General features: G+C 46.4%; 2 protein-coding genes across 2 annotated transcripts in view; one reads left to right on the top strand and one right to left on the bottom strand.

Annotated features, from left to right (window-relative positions):
- Window positions 1-1,121, top strand: part of LOC131205547 (cell adhesion molecule Dscam2) — a 36,089-nt gene extending 34,968 nt beyond the window's left edge. Inside the window, exons 17-18 of the mRNA XM_058197689.1 lie at window positions 686-903; window positions 1,027-1,121. Of these exons, the coding sequence (XP_058053672.1) occupies window positions 686-903; window positions 1,027-1,121 (313 nt within the window). The remainder of the gene's footprint in view (window positions 1-685; window positions 904-1,026) is intronic.
- Window positions 1,122-5,739: 4,618 nt separating this feature from the next.
- Window positions 5,740-11,481, bottom strand: LOC131206066 (lysine-specific demethylase 5). The gene is made up of 4 exons (XM_058198454.1): window positions 11,202-11,481; window positions 9,072-10,946; window positions 8,095-8,985; window positions 5,740-8,012 (listed from the first exon to the last, which is right to left on the bottom strand). Exons 1-4 carry the CDS (start codon window positions 11,475-11,477, stop codon window positions 6,462-6,464), a joined length of 4,593 nt encoding a protein of 1,530 aa, XP_058054437.1. The 5' UTR covers window positions 11,478-11,481; the 3' UTR covers window positions 5,740-6,461.
- Window positions 11,482-12,931: the final 1,450 nt, after the last annotated feature.

Raw genomic sequence — 12,931 nt, 5'->3', positions numbered from 1 at the left:
AGCTTTGTCGTGTGGAAAGTCTAGTCGTGGCCGTCTCAGAAGGAAACGAACGAAAATTGGCAGACCAAATCTGCGACCAACCTGATCTGGGCAACCTAATTATTCGGCAACCGAAATTGACCAACGCTAACACACTTGTGCCACTAACCGCGCGTACACGTCCATCACCATTACCTTCTGTTCACCACCAACACCGCCACCACCACCACCACCACCACCACCACCAACCATTTCCACCATGGCCACAAAAACACCACCCGCCAAACCAATAAACCGCCAAATGTTTCGCTTTGCTAAACACTAAACTAAAACGACTCTACCTTCTTCTCGGTTTAATACCCAACTACTACTACCACTACTACTACTACTACTACTACTACCACTACTACTACTGCCTCTCGTCAACTGTTTGTTATTGCGCCACCACTTTCAAATCGTCAATAAAATTCAATCGTTTAAAAATGCTATCACTACTGCTATGCCTATGGTTGACGGAAATCGGAAAACAATGCACGTAAAATAAACCACAACGACAAACGAAACGAAAAATAAACGAAACAATACAAATTTGACTGATCGAATTGCCTGGTGTGAAACGTAATCGCGATCACGGAACAACACATGAAACCTCTCACATGTTGCGACCGAAAAGCCAAAGCCAAACACATCACATCTACATGCCCAGGGGAACGATGCGATCCTTGCTGACGCCGCTCCATCTCCCGGATGGTGGCGCGCCCGGCGGTGGTCCACTGTTCCATCAGGTGCCGATCGAGGCCGGCACTCCCGATCGGATCGAGCTGTCGGAGGCCGAATGTGACATCGATACGATCAAGAAGCTCAAGCTCGGCATGCGCTCGTCGCTCTGGTCGCGCCCCGGGCAAACCAATGCAGGCGGCGGCGGTGGGGTCGGCACCGGTGCACCCGGTGCCCACAACAACAATAACCCAGCCGGCAACAACAACAACAACGGCATCAACAACAATGGCAACAACGGTAGCTCCATGGTGGGCAGCATCCTGGGAGGCACTGGTGGCCCCGGGCCGAACGGCGGCACCCCTGGGGGCGGTGGTAACGCAGCCGGCGTAGGCCATCCTTCCGACTACTCCATTGCCGTATAAGCACCACCAACAACAACAACACACAGAACCAATCAAAACTGACAGCAACACTAAAAATATAGATATCGTAGGCAAGAAGAATAGAGAGAGAGAGAGAGCGAGCGGGGTAGACAGTGAATCGCACCTTCCGACGGAAACAATGGTAAACAGTGACAGATGAATTAGCAGAAGCAGCAAATAGTGTTGCACCTTTCTCCGACCTTCGGAGAGGACTATTCTTACGACTTAGCCTAGCCACTACCCATGGGTGGTGGTCTCAATCAAAAATAGTTAAGCCATTACACAGCCATTCTCAAGGTGAACGGTTGAATGGAAAGCAACACACGACCACAACTTTCCACTGGACTTAGCTAGCGCAACTAGGACTCGGTGTTCGTTGGCAATTATCCGTGTGTCGATGGTTGCGGATGGTCGGGGTCACTAAAAGCCTACAGCACTCCGATAGCAAATGTACGGATCAGACTTGCATAGATTTTATCTCGGTTGCTATGGCAACTTTCCAATGCAAATGCACGCTTTTGTTTCTCGCTCAGACTGAACTAAATTTTGGTACCGGCCACTAACGGTGGTAATTACGTCATCAAAGTATGGACAACTGTCGCAATTGTTTCTTCCACGGTAGCCCAGAATTTGTTGCCTTATAGTATTCGTTACGTAACTTGACAGCCCTAGGCCTGTGAACTACTGTTGTTGTAGTGACGACTGCATAGCTTTTATCAAATTCCTTTTTGGATTCACTAATTCGACTCAGAAACGACCCCTTCTGCGACACTATCGATTCTTGTTTTTTATCTGACCTTACAGACAGTGTAGATTTATTAGAGTCCGTTGAGTGAAATGGAAAAAAGCGGTTGCATATATACATTGTGTAGTTAAGGACAACATCAAAACCAAATAAACCTAGGCACATAGTAAAAGAGCGAAGCGTGAGAAGAAAAAAAGTAGAACGGTGTAGAATCTTACATCCTACTAGAATATACTTGCGAGGATTTTGAAATCTGTGTATAAAGACTGAACTTTCATCATTACACTCGTAACATTAACAAGCAACAAAAATTAACTAGCGAACAAAGCGGCACAAAAGATGTAAACGACGATGGAGCATCCGTGACAGATATCCGTTCCTTACTGTCAAGTCAATGGTCTACTACGATATAAACAAACCCTTTTGGAATCACATTGGACGCACGCGGGCAACACGGCATGTTGTCCGGCAAGCAGCTACCATAGTGACTACCATAATCAGATTTGCCAATTGTTCGATAATTGTAGACTCTGATTCGCTGTTCCGTAGAGGAGTTGGACTCCGGGCCGACAGCGTGCCCGTGAACTCCAGCAAGGATAGCAGAGGTAAAATGGATTTTTTACCAAGTAGGTCAATGAAGTTACATTTTTTTTTTCGCTCCGTAAAGACTTTCATAGGAATGAGGAAATAGTTTCCATGGCTCCGTGCGGTAGGGGCGGTGCGATGGTAAACGAAACCGTAACGTCGGCGGATCCGGTCCAGTAGATCAATCTAGTATGTCATTAGCTATCTAGCCATTTTATTACATGATACCTGTTTGTAGTTGTTTATCATTTATACCCAAGCTCGACTCGCCTCGACTCTAGAAACTGAGCCGAACGGACTCGGATACGAAGCAGTTTTCGAGCTTGGCAGTATTTGAGTGTGAGATTTTGCTATTAAATTTTATGCGAGACTCTTTGAACCACGAATCTTCGACCGTTAGCCAGGAACCAGTTTGGAAAAAAACATGCGGCCATGGCGTTATACCATAAATCTAGTACGTTGTTTCTCTGAGTATTGGTCACTGAGGGCTTTGGATTTTGATACTCTACAGGTGTTAAGTATACTTTCCGGTAGTCTGGAATTTATGTGCCAGTTGACAAAACCACCAAGCGTAACGAACCCCGTTGTTTTTCTAGTAGGGTTGATGCTCAACAGCAAGAAGCATTGCCTCGTTGTACACGAAATTGTTTTCAATTCAATCGTAGCCAAAACCAAACATAACTCCCAATAGATAAACGTTAGAAGGCCAAACATCGAACTGTACGAATTTAATGATAAACGAACACGCCTATCAACAGCAATTCAGTATGTAGCAAAACACATTAAGCTAATTTGATCCATAGAAAGTACATGAACAAACCGAACGCGAACCGCACGTTATCGCAAACTCAGAAACACGCGTTGATAAGGAATGGTGTCCCACGATGACGCAGCTGCGGGAGCAATATGACTTTTTTAGTGATGGGCATATTATTGAACTAATGACGTTTACATGAATTGAGTAACTCAACACGAAGCCATAATATGCAAATATTCAACGTTCATAAACACAACAGTAACATTATACGATAGTATTAGCGATCCAGAAAAAAGCGAAGTATTAATAATTTTCCGAAACACAAGAAACTACCAATGTTTTCCAGTGGATGTGTGGACGAACATCCTCACAGCTTGCTCAATGTGGTGAAAGCGAAACATTTGAAAGAGAATCCTTTAAAGCGAATTGACGTGATATAAGAGATAAGCGTATCGGCACATAGTTTAAACTGCAGAATCTATAAAGCCAAATATTTTTCAAAACAACCATAAGCATACAACTAATGGCAGCACAAAACGATTCCTTTTTTTGCGCTTACATAACGAGCAGGTACACGTTTCATTTCGTATCGATTTCTAGTTGTAAATCTGACACTTTCACTAAACAGTAGTGAAACAATGGTTGAGGAAATCAAAATTTACATTTACAACTGAACTTGAGACGTAGACAGGAAATCCCAGGAACGCGACACTTCAACATCCTAACCTCACTTGTTTAAAGATAATTACTACACAGAACGAACAACTGATATGACGACTTCTTCGGTTTGTTACTACCAACCAACTGCGAAGAGCAATTTATGCAGCAAATTTCGGCACATCTTTTTCGGCCAAATGTAAAACAATAGAGCGAGCGCTAGAAGAAGCATAAAAACAGCCAAATAAGACGAGAGAAGCAAAAGACAAGGGAAGGACACTAAGCAACAAATAAACTGAAAAGGTGATCAAAATTAACGTTAAATTAAATTTTTCTAACAACCGATACAAACTGACAAAGCAGGAATCATAAAACTAAGTAAAGGAAAGAAGAAAAAAAATGCCAACCGGCATTAACACACTACTAGCAAAACAAACAAAAACTGCCCACATGAATTATACATGAATCACAACTTTTAAATGTAACCAGTGCATGGTAAGATCCCTGCCAATTCAGCCACACAATACACAACTAAAACATGGTGTTGGAGAACGAAAGGAAAGGACATCGTGTACTCCATAAATCTTCATGGATGCAGCGTAATCGATACAGAGTAACATGGGCAAGTAGATATTATATACAGAAACAAATTATATGTATGACAAAAAGCAACACTGCACAGCAAGAAAAGAAGGTGGCGAAACGTTGTGTCTGATAGAATAAATGTAAATGTTGAGGTCTGATACGTATAGCCATATTGGATTGTGAAGAGCAGTCCACAGAAACTGGATAATATGAGCCACACAAAACTGAGACACTAGCAGCGTAGCAAATCAACTGGCGAGGAAACGATCAAGTGACACTGACAAAGCTGAGTTTGAATTTTCCGAATATTACTACTGTTCACCCGGCGCAGAAATGTGGAAAACTTCCCTCCTTTTTGTTTTTACATAAAATAACTAAAACTAATGAAAAGTATATCAATAAAACATCAAACCCAATGCAACATTTGGAACGATTTGCAATAGAAACCAGTACATGATACACTTAACGCGCATTCTCTGCGGGTCGGCTAAGGCGACCCAATGGTATGGACACATTCGTACAAGAAACACTGTTTAATGAAATTGGTAATCAGATAAATAAATTAAGGCACATGAATCTAATAGACGGTAACTTGCGTGTACGAGGCAGTCAACACAGGATGTCAAAATCATTGTGAACCCAACAGCAAACAAAACATAAAGCAAGGAACTAAGAAATATGTTAATAAAAATGAAATTGTTTGTATTTACAATAGCTCTACTGTTCATTTTAAACCGAAATTGCCCTGCACCACCACTACATTCTTTGAAAGTACTGTGTTATGCGTCCCAAATAACGTACCTGGTAAGCGGTGAAGTAGTAGATTGATAATCCAGATTCCAACTCCGTCTTTCGCACTGAAAAAAAAATTAATTGAAGCTGTACCACAAACAGTCCCAACAAGGAAACTTTTACAGGGATGTTATAACTTTTCATTTCGAATAGATAATAGTTATGAAAATTGATTCAGATTGATTGATTGATTGATCGGAACGCCGCTACAATTTTAAACGGGGCCCACCACTCAATCCTTCAAGAAAGTTTTTTTAACTCGTTGACAAATGTTAAAGTTTATGCCATTTTACTTGAAGCGCACTCCAATGTAAATTATTTATGTTTCAACACCACCACAAAACGATCAGCAATCTCAGCAGTTCCAATATGTTAATCATTGCTTTGAAATCGGCAGGGTTGAATGAGTTCCACCAATACATTGTGCTCACTTGAGTGTGATATTTTTTGTGGTTTCCAAGCGCAAACAAAATAAAACAAGGTCATCTAGTGGGAACGAAATGTCTATTAAAAGCATTTTATATACAATATTCTTTCGTACAAATGGCGACTAACCGCTTTGCATACCAAACAGTGTAATAACCCAAGTTTAAGGCTAAGAAACGTCCTCCAAGTAGTCGCTGCGCTACAAAAGATTGTTGAACTAGTGGTACGTACTAGAACCGAATTTGTTGCTCGTCTGTGCCGCATACAGGGATGACTAACCTACTACTACATGCTTGGTTTCGTAAGTGTTTACTGCTATGATGATGATGACCTAACCATCCCAGCGTCGCTTCCACGCCCAATCAGATGCCCTTACTTATGTACTAAAAAATATGCTAGAGTCTAATAATTTAGCCAAACCGTTATCATCATTATCGCTCTATCATCGTCAAAAGATCAGTTTGTTCTTGTTTCAATCACTGTTCTCCTTCCGTTCTTTTTCCTACGCTCCCTCAATCTTTCTCAAACTGTTCAATTTTATGCCTCCCGATGGAACGGGATGGAACAGGATTCAGGTGGGCCTATTGTGGAGTCTACGGATATACCCGAGCCAACTAAATACAGCAGATGTGCTCTTCGTGCTCACTACACACACGCATGTGTAGTTTAATGGCAGAGTATAACTCTGCCAACACCATTCACAAACACCGGTTCGCTTTCTCGTTCACTCAGCAGTACAGCAATTGCAGACCGCAGAGTTCGTGAAACGTTGTCGGCTAAACGAATGGGTTTATCATAATCCCGGAGTAAGATTGTTGGATTGCTGCTGGTGCTCTTGGGTCCGTTTGTCCTGCTGGTGGTAGGCATTCGCCGTGCTGTTGCTTTTGCCATTTGAATTAGATGGATTGCGGCTCGTGCTCGATAGCGAAACTTCAAGCGACTGACTAGAACTCTCGGGCCAAGCGGTGTTTACGCTCGATACCGTTGTTTTCATTGATGTCGAGGATAGTGACAGTGACGATGACGTGGACCCCGCTTTCGTACCGTTTCGTGATTTAGCCTCCGCATTAGCGACTTGGTCCATTACCTCATCATTGATGGTTTGATCATCTTCAGGGGGCTCCGTTTTTACCTTTCCACTACTACTACCGTTCTTAAAACCTCCATTAACCTCGTTTCCCCTGTACTCCGGTGGCGCTGCATCCACCGCAGGCTTGCAACCATTGCAGCCATTCTCTCCCAGTTGACAGAGCTTCGTCTCACCCGCCACACTCTCTTCGTCCTCTTCGTCCACTTCCTCCTTCACATCATCTTCCGCATCATCGTCCTGTTCTTCCTCTTCTTCGTCATAATGCTCGTCGAATTTTAGAGAAAAATCGTCGAAACTGCTGGTGGCGGCACCATCGAGAGGAAAATCCTCGTCGCTCAGCGTTTTCATCTGCAGCAGCTGCCCAAACGAGGATATGCTTTCATTGCCACCGTGCGGAACTGGCTGTTGCTGTTGTTCCTCTTGCGGCTGTTTTAATTTCTGCTCTTGCCTCGACGCTCCTCGCTGGTGATGTCGCTCATGATGGCGACAGTTGTGGTGCTGCCTACGCCGATATTTTCGCATAGCATTAGCCTTTGTTGCCATCTCGTAGCACGTAACACAGTGATAAATGACACCGTCTACCGTGTCACCAACCTTGTTGCCATCACCCGTTCGCTGCTGTTGCTGTATTGTACTTACGCCCATTTTGTCAACCTCATCGGTCCAATTTAGGACAAGTTTTGCCCGCAACAACCGTTTGTCGTGCTCCCCAATGCCACTGTCCTCTTTGATCTTTTTCATTATCATCTCCATGCAGGCACCGGCGAGGGGCTGATCATCTGCATTCGAGATCGACCCAATTCGCTTTCGCTTCAAGGACGACGAGAACGAGGATGAAGATGAACATGACGCCACCGTATTGCGCTGTTCCGCATCGCCACTAGCCCCAATAAAGCCCATCGAATTGAAAAGAAGCCGTTGACCGCCGTTTCTATTGTAACAGCCACCACCGGTGGTGGTTGAATCGAGAATGGTCTCACACAGCAGCTTACTCTCCATTTCGACCGGCAACAGCTTCGCCCGATTGGCAAGGTTTTGGAGCGTATGGAAAAAGTTATAATTTTTGCTGCTCTCCAGCGTCTCAATAGCGTGCAGCCATTCCTTCGATTTGTGCAGTGCGTCCTTCAGCTGTGAAGCGAGCGGTAGATAAGCCTCGATGTTGTGGGCTCGCTCCAGCAGACTATCGATTTCGCTGATTTTGTGTTGAGTTTCCGTTTTGAAGCATTGATTAGCGGACTGTTCCCAATCGACGACCTACACAAAAAGAACGGAAGCAGCAAAACAAACGACAGTCGATGAAATCACAACTTAGAATGCTGTTTAAAAAAAAACCTACCTGTAGCATTATGCCGTGTAATTGTGACAGCTCCTTCTCTAATACTGTGTGTGGCGCTATTTGCATCCCCTCGTTGACCACCTTCTTCAGTTCTTCGAGCGACATCCGATCGATCGTATTCTCCCGCAGTGTTCGCGACTGCCGATACCACTTGTACTGCGTCAGCCGTTCCCGAAGTTTCGCTATCTGTGGCAGCTCGATGCACAATGCGCTACCCTCCTCGATCAGTTGGTTCAACTGTTGCACGTTCGTGTCTTTGAACCTCAGCTTTAGTACCTTGTCCGCCTGTCGAAGCCACTCCTGTCCGATCCTTTGCAACTCGCGCACACTGTCACCCTCCCGAATCACACAGCGTAGTGCATTAATCTCATTGAGGAACAGTTCCAGCTCATCCATGGACAGCTTATACTTGGCGCACTCGAGCGAGTTTCTCGTTCGCGTCCGTATCTTGTTAATGTCCAACTGTTGAATAACGGTAATGCACTTTTGCGCCTCCAGAATCGACAAGTTCAATCGCTCGAGGATGACGCTGTTTGGAAATTTCTGACTTTCCGCCTCGTGCGCAATGCTCTGCAATTCTTCGAGCGTTATGCTACTCGGCACTGACGGGTCGAGTACGTCACGCACACGAAAAAGCCACTTTTCAAACGATTCCGCCTTGACCTTCAGCTTCTGGACCATCAACGGCAACTCGTCAAGTGTGTAGCGATACTTGAGCGTGTGATTTTCCGGAGGACATTCGCAAAGCTCGGCGAAATGGCGAAGGCAGGCCAGGTTCGTGGTGCACTTGCAGTTGACGGCCGAGAGAAAGCAAGTGGTTTTGCAAATTTCACACTGCCGAGCGTCATCAGTCAGTAGCTCAAACGCTTCGCGTTCCGCGTTGGAGACTCCCTATGGCAGGGGAAGGAAAGAAACAATGGACACCAATGACGGTACGGTAATGTTACACTCCGCAACCTGCGTAAGATCATACTCACCCACTCGAGAAGGTTTTTACGTAGCTTCTTCTCCGTATCGACCATCTCTGCCATATCGATGTAGCATGCGGTAGCAATACCAAGGTTCAGCCGATCCGGCTCAAGTGCCATTTTACAGACCAGCTCGTCATGCGAGAAGACACAGTAACGACGCAATTTCGAGTAATGGTTAACACACTCGCGGCCCATTTTCATCCAGTCGGCCGGAGCAAAATTAACCGCCTCGGCAAAATTATAGCCCTGGTTAAAGCCGGCGTGATATGCCCGCGGGAATGTGACTACGAACTCGCCCGCCTGCTGGTCCGTCCGGTAAACGGGCACATCAGCGTTCATCAGAATGTTTGGATTCATAATAGTAACCAGCTGATGCAGCAGATCCGGTTGCGAGTGAAACAGTTCTGGGGCGGCCGATTTCATCGCCAGCTCGAAGTCCTCCGCCCGGCTGCCCGGCACTCCGTACCACGTCTTCGGTTCTCCCCAGTGCAAATAGTTGATCGAGTAGCTCCAGTGGTCCTCGTTGTGCCAGCAGAACGTGGCGAAGCACATTCCGACGTACATCCAGGGTACCTTCATGCCGCTTATGTCGGCGTTGATGTGCCCGAGGATCGACTCATCCAGTACCGGCAAGTTGTTAAGGTTCCAGCATGACTCAGCATACTCCTGATCGCTGGCAGATACGTAGGGCGAGGCTTTGGTCGGAAAGCCGCTGCCGTGGTCCATCGTATGCAGATCTGCTCCGTACTCCACCGTAACGTCCTCATCAATTGACGACACTATGCGCCAAAACTCCTTCTCCACCAGCTCGGTCGGTACGAGGTGGACAGGCATGTTGAAGTAGTTCGATTTGAACTGATCGGCCATCTCGCCAAATTGTGCAAGCGTATATTCGCGCTGCGCCTGTTCAAACCCGAAAGCTTCGACCGGCTTCGTGTTTTCCTCTACTATACACTTCGGACAGCGCCAATCGCCCTTGGGAATGTCCTGCAGTGGCGGCATCAGACAGAAAGTATGGTACGAAGCATCGCAACCATCACACAGTAGCATCGATTCCTCAACATCGCCGCGGTTGCACATGTGACAAATGTACTTGGCCATCGGGTCGTAGCCCATCGACCCGTGTCCGCCTGCACCCTTCTCGTCCTTGGTGCTTGAAACCCCACCACCGTTCGCCTCCCCACCACCACCACTAGCTCGTGCAGCAGCCAGTTTGTTCGCAAACTCCAACATGCTCCGATGGCGCAATTCCTTCTTCACAGGAGACAATTCCTCAGACGAGCCACGAATGCTACCACCGGAGCTACAGCTGCTACTGCCGCTTCCCGTTGTTTGTTTGTTTTGTTGTTGCTGCTGCTGCTGCTGTTGCTGCTGCTGCTGCTGCTGCTGCTGGGCGAAGCGCTGCGAGCGACGGGCGGCAATCAGTGGTGGTTGCACTTGTTGGCGCGATTCAATGCAGTGTGGCTCGTACTCACAGTCCTCCGTCGGGTCTGGCTCAATGTTTGCCAGATCTACCACTTTGCCCGAGCGATACACATCAAATGGATAAAGCAATCGTTCGTAGTGTGACCGGAGGTTCGAGCCGACACTCTTGCCCTGCTGATACCCCATTCGGCACGCCACCTTTGACCATTTCCGTTCCTTGGTGACAATTTCGAGACCGCCCTCTTGATTGACGACTTTGTGGAGCGTGTACAGATCGAGGGGCTTTCGTTCGACCATCGGTATCTTCAACGTTGTACCTTGTAGCTCACAAAATTTCGCAATCTGATCCAAAAAATTCAGCTTGATGCGTGTTTCCGCTTCCAGCTCGTTGAGACGCTGGATACGGGGCGTGAAGGTGAGCTTCTCCACGTCCACGGTGAACGGTGGCTGCCAGGACTGCGCATGGGAACAAAGACAAACACAAAGGTTACTATTTCTATTATTTCTCAATGCTAACCAACTGCATCGCTTGTCTCCTAGCAACGTTTGTCTAATCACAGGAAAAATATGTCAGCAACCGTACAGCTTTACAGGAATCATCACAAAACACAATCCCGGCTATAGATGTGTGCGTTGCCAATATTTTTATAGATCAAACAAACGTTTTCCACCCCCCACCCCGCACATTAACCACCCATTCGCAACACTTACACTCGGTGGTCGAATTTTGCAAATTCCATACTTTTCCGCCATCGGTCGTATTTTGTTGATGTATACCAGAGGATTTCTAAAGTCTTCCTCTGACGGCTCGAAAACCGGCGCCTCCGTCGGCACCTTGAACTGAAACTCGTCACATTTGTCCAACGAAATATGAGGCCTGTTACCACATCCACTGAAACTGCCCGATTTTTGCTGCTGCTGATTGCGATGATTTTGGTGGTTACTATGATTATTCACCGAATGCTGGTGGTCCTCGGCGGCGGCCATGCCAGAGGAAGCCGCACAACTTATGGACGCGGCTGCCGCAGATGGGTTGTTGCCCGTACCCGAACAGCCGCTGTTACTGCTGGGCATTCTGTTACTTCCGTTCATGCTTCCGCCCACACCGCCCGTTCCGGTTGATGCAGGCCCACACGTCGACACATAGGTGCTGCTGTTGATGTAATTGTCGCTTCCACTTCCACTGCTGCTGTCGTTGGTGGATGCTGATTTAGATTTGCTTTTCATCGTATGCTGCTATCGTTGTCACCATAGATTTATGTGTATGCGTGTGTGTGTGTGTGTGTGCATGGTTTTCCATAAGCATCGAAGAGGAAAGGATCAAGGTACGCGAAGCAGTAAAATGGATAATGTAATTATTTGCAGATCGTGATCATCCTTGAAAGCGTTCTTCCAAGGGTAGAATATACGTACATGTTTCGGTTTTTTCGTTCACTTCTGCCCACATCGGAGCAAGCAACCACTTTGCGGCCACATGCAAGACGGAGTACTGTTTTTGAAGAGTAATTGCGTTAAGCAAACGCAGGAAGCAAAGGGGGCCTCGCGGTACGTTTTTCACATTTTCCACCGCACCCGCAACTACTTCGCAGCACTGTGCCGTTGAACACTGTGCCGCCACCGCACGTACCTGCTTTTCGAAGACGCTTTTCACAGGTGCTCCGATTTCACAAACGCAGAACCGTTCTTCAGAGGCGTTACGGTAAAAGGTGAATTCTCTTCCACGCTAAACACCAGCCGACTGCACAATGTGAATTATGCATCAGCCGTCCGATGGCTATTACACAGCGTTGACCAGATTGCCAGCCTCAAACACTGCACAGTTTCGCACTTCTGCCGCTTACCGTTCCTCCACGATGCGCCTGTTTTCGCAAAGCTGGTAATCGATTACTAGCCGGAATAAGGAATTGGTTCGGCCGTGCACAATTCGACGTGAGTATTCCTATGAAAGAAAATGTCTTTGCCCCATAGGAGAATTACTGCTGCCGTGCCCCTCCACTGCGAAGAGGAGTGTGGAAGCGCAGTGTGCGTGCGAGATAGCCCGAGTGAACGAGAAGCACAAGGCAGGAAAGCCCAACGCTCTGGAGCGAACAGGATGACAGTAGCGATGGTGCCCGGTTCTGCCAACATTCGAGGAAAATTCGTTCACATCCCAAGATGCGTAGAGAATGCAAACAAACGACCTCTGCGCTGACCGAGACAAGAACCGGTAGTATTTTTCCAACAGTTAACTGCGTTACCTTCAGCCCATTCTTACCGGTGTCGTATTATAAATTTATTTCATGAATAGCATGTGAACACGGTGTCGATCAGGTCAATAGAACGAAAAAGAATTTTAATTGCCTATCGACAAGTAGAAACTTTCTATCAACCTTGTGCTTTGACGCTGCTCTGGGTTTACAGCCCCCAGTCGAACAGTAGTGAATATAAAACCCATAGAAAAT

This window comes from Anopheles bellator, chromosome 1 (genome assembly GCF_943735745.2).
Source record: "Anopheles bellator chromosome 1, idAnoBellAS_SP24_06.2, whole genome shotgun sequence".
NCBI lineage: Eukaryota > Metazoa > Arthropoda > Insecta > Diptera > Culicidae > Anopheles > Anopheles bellator.
Note: the sequence above shows the minus strand (reverse complement) of the source record. Positions and strands in the feature narration are given on the sequence as shown.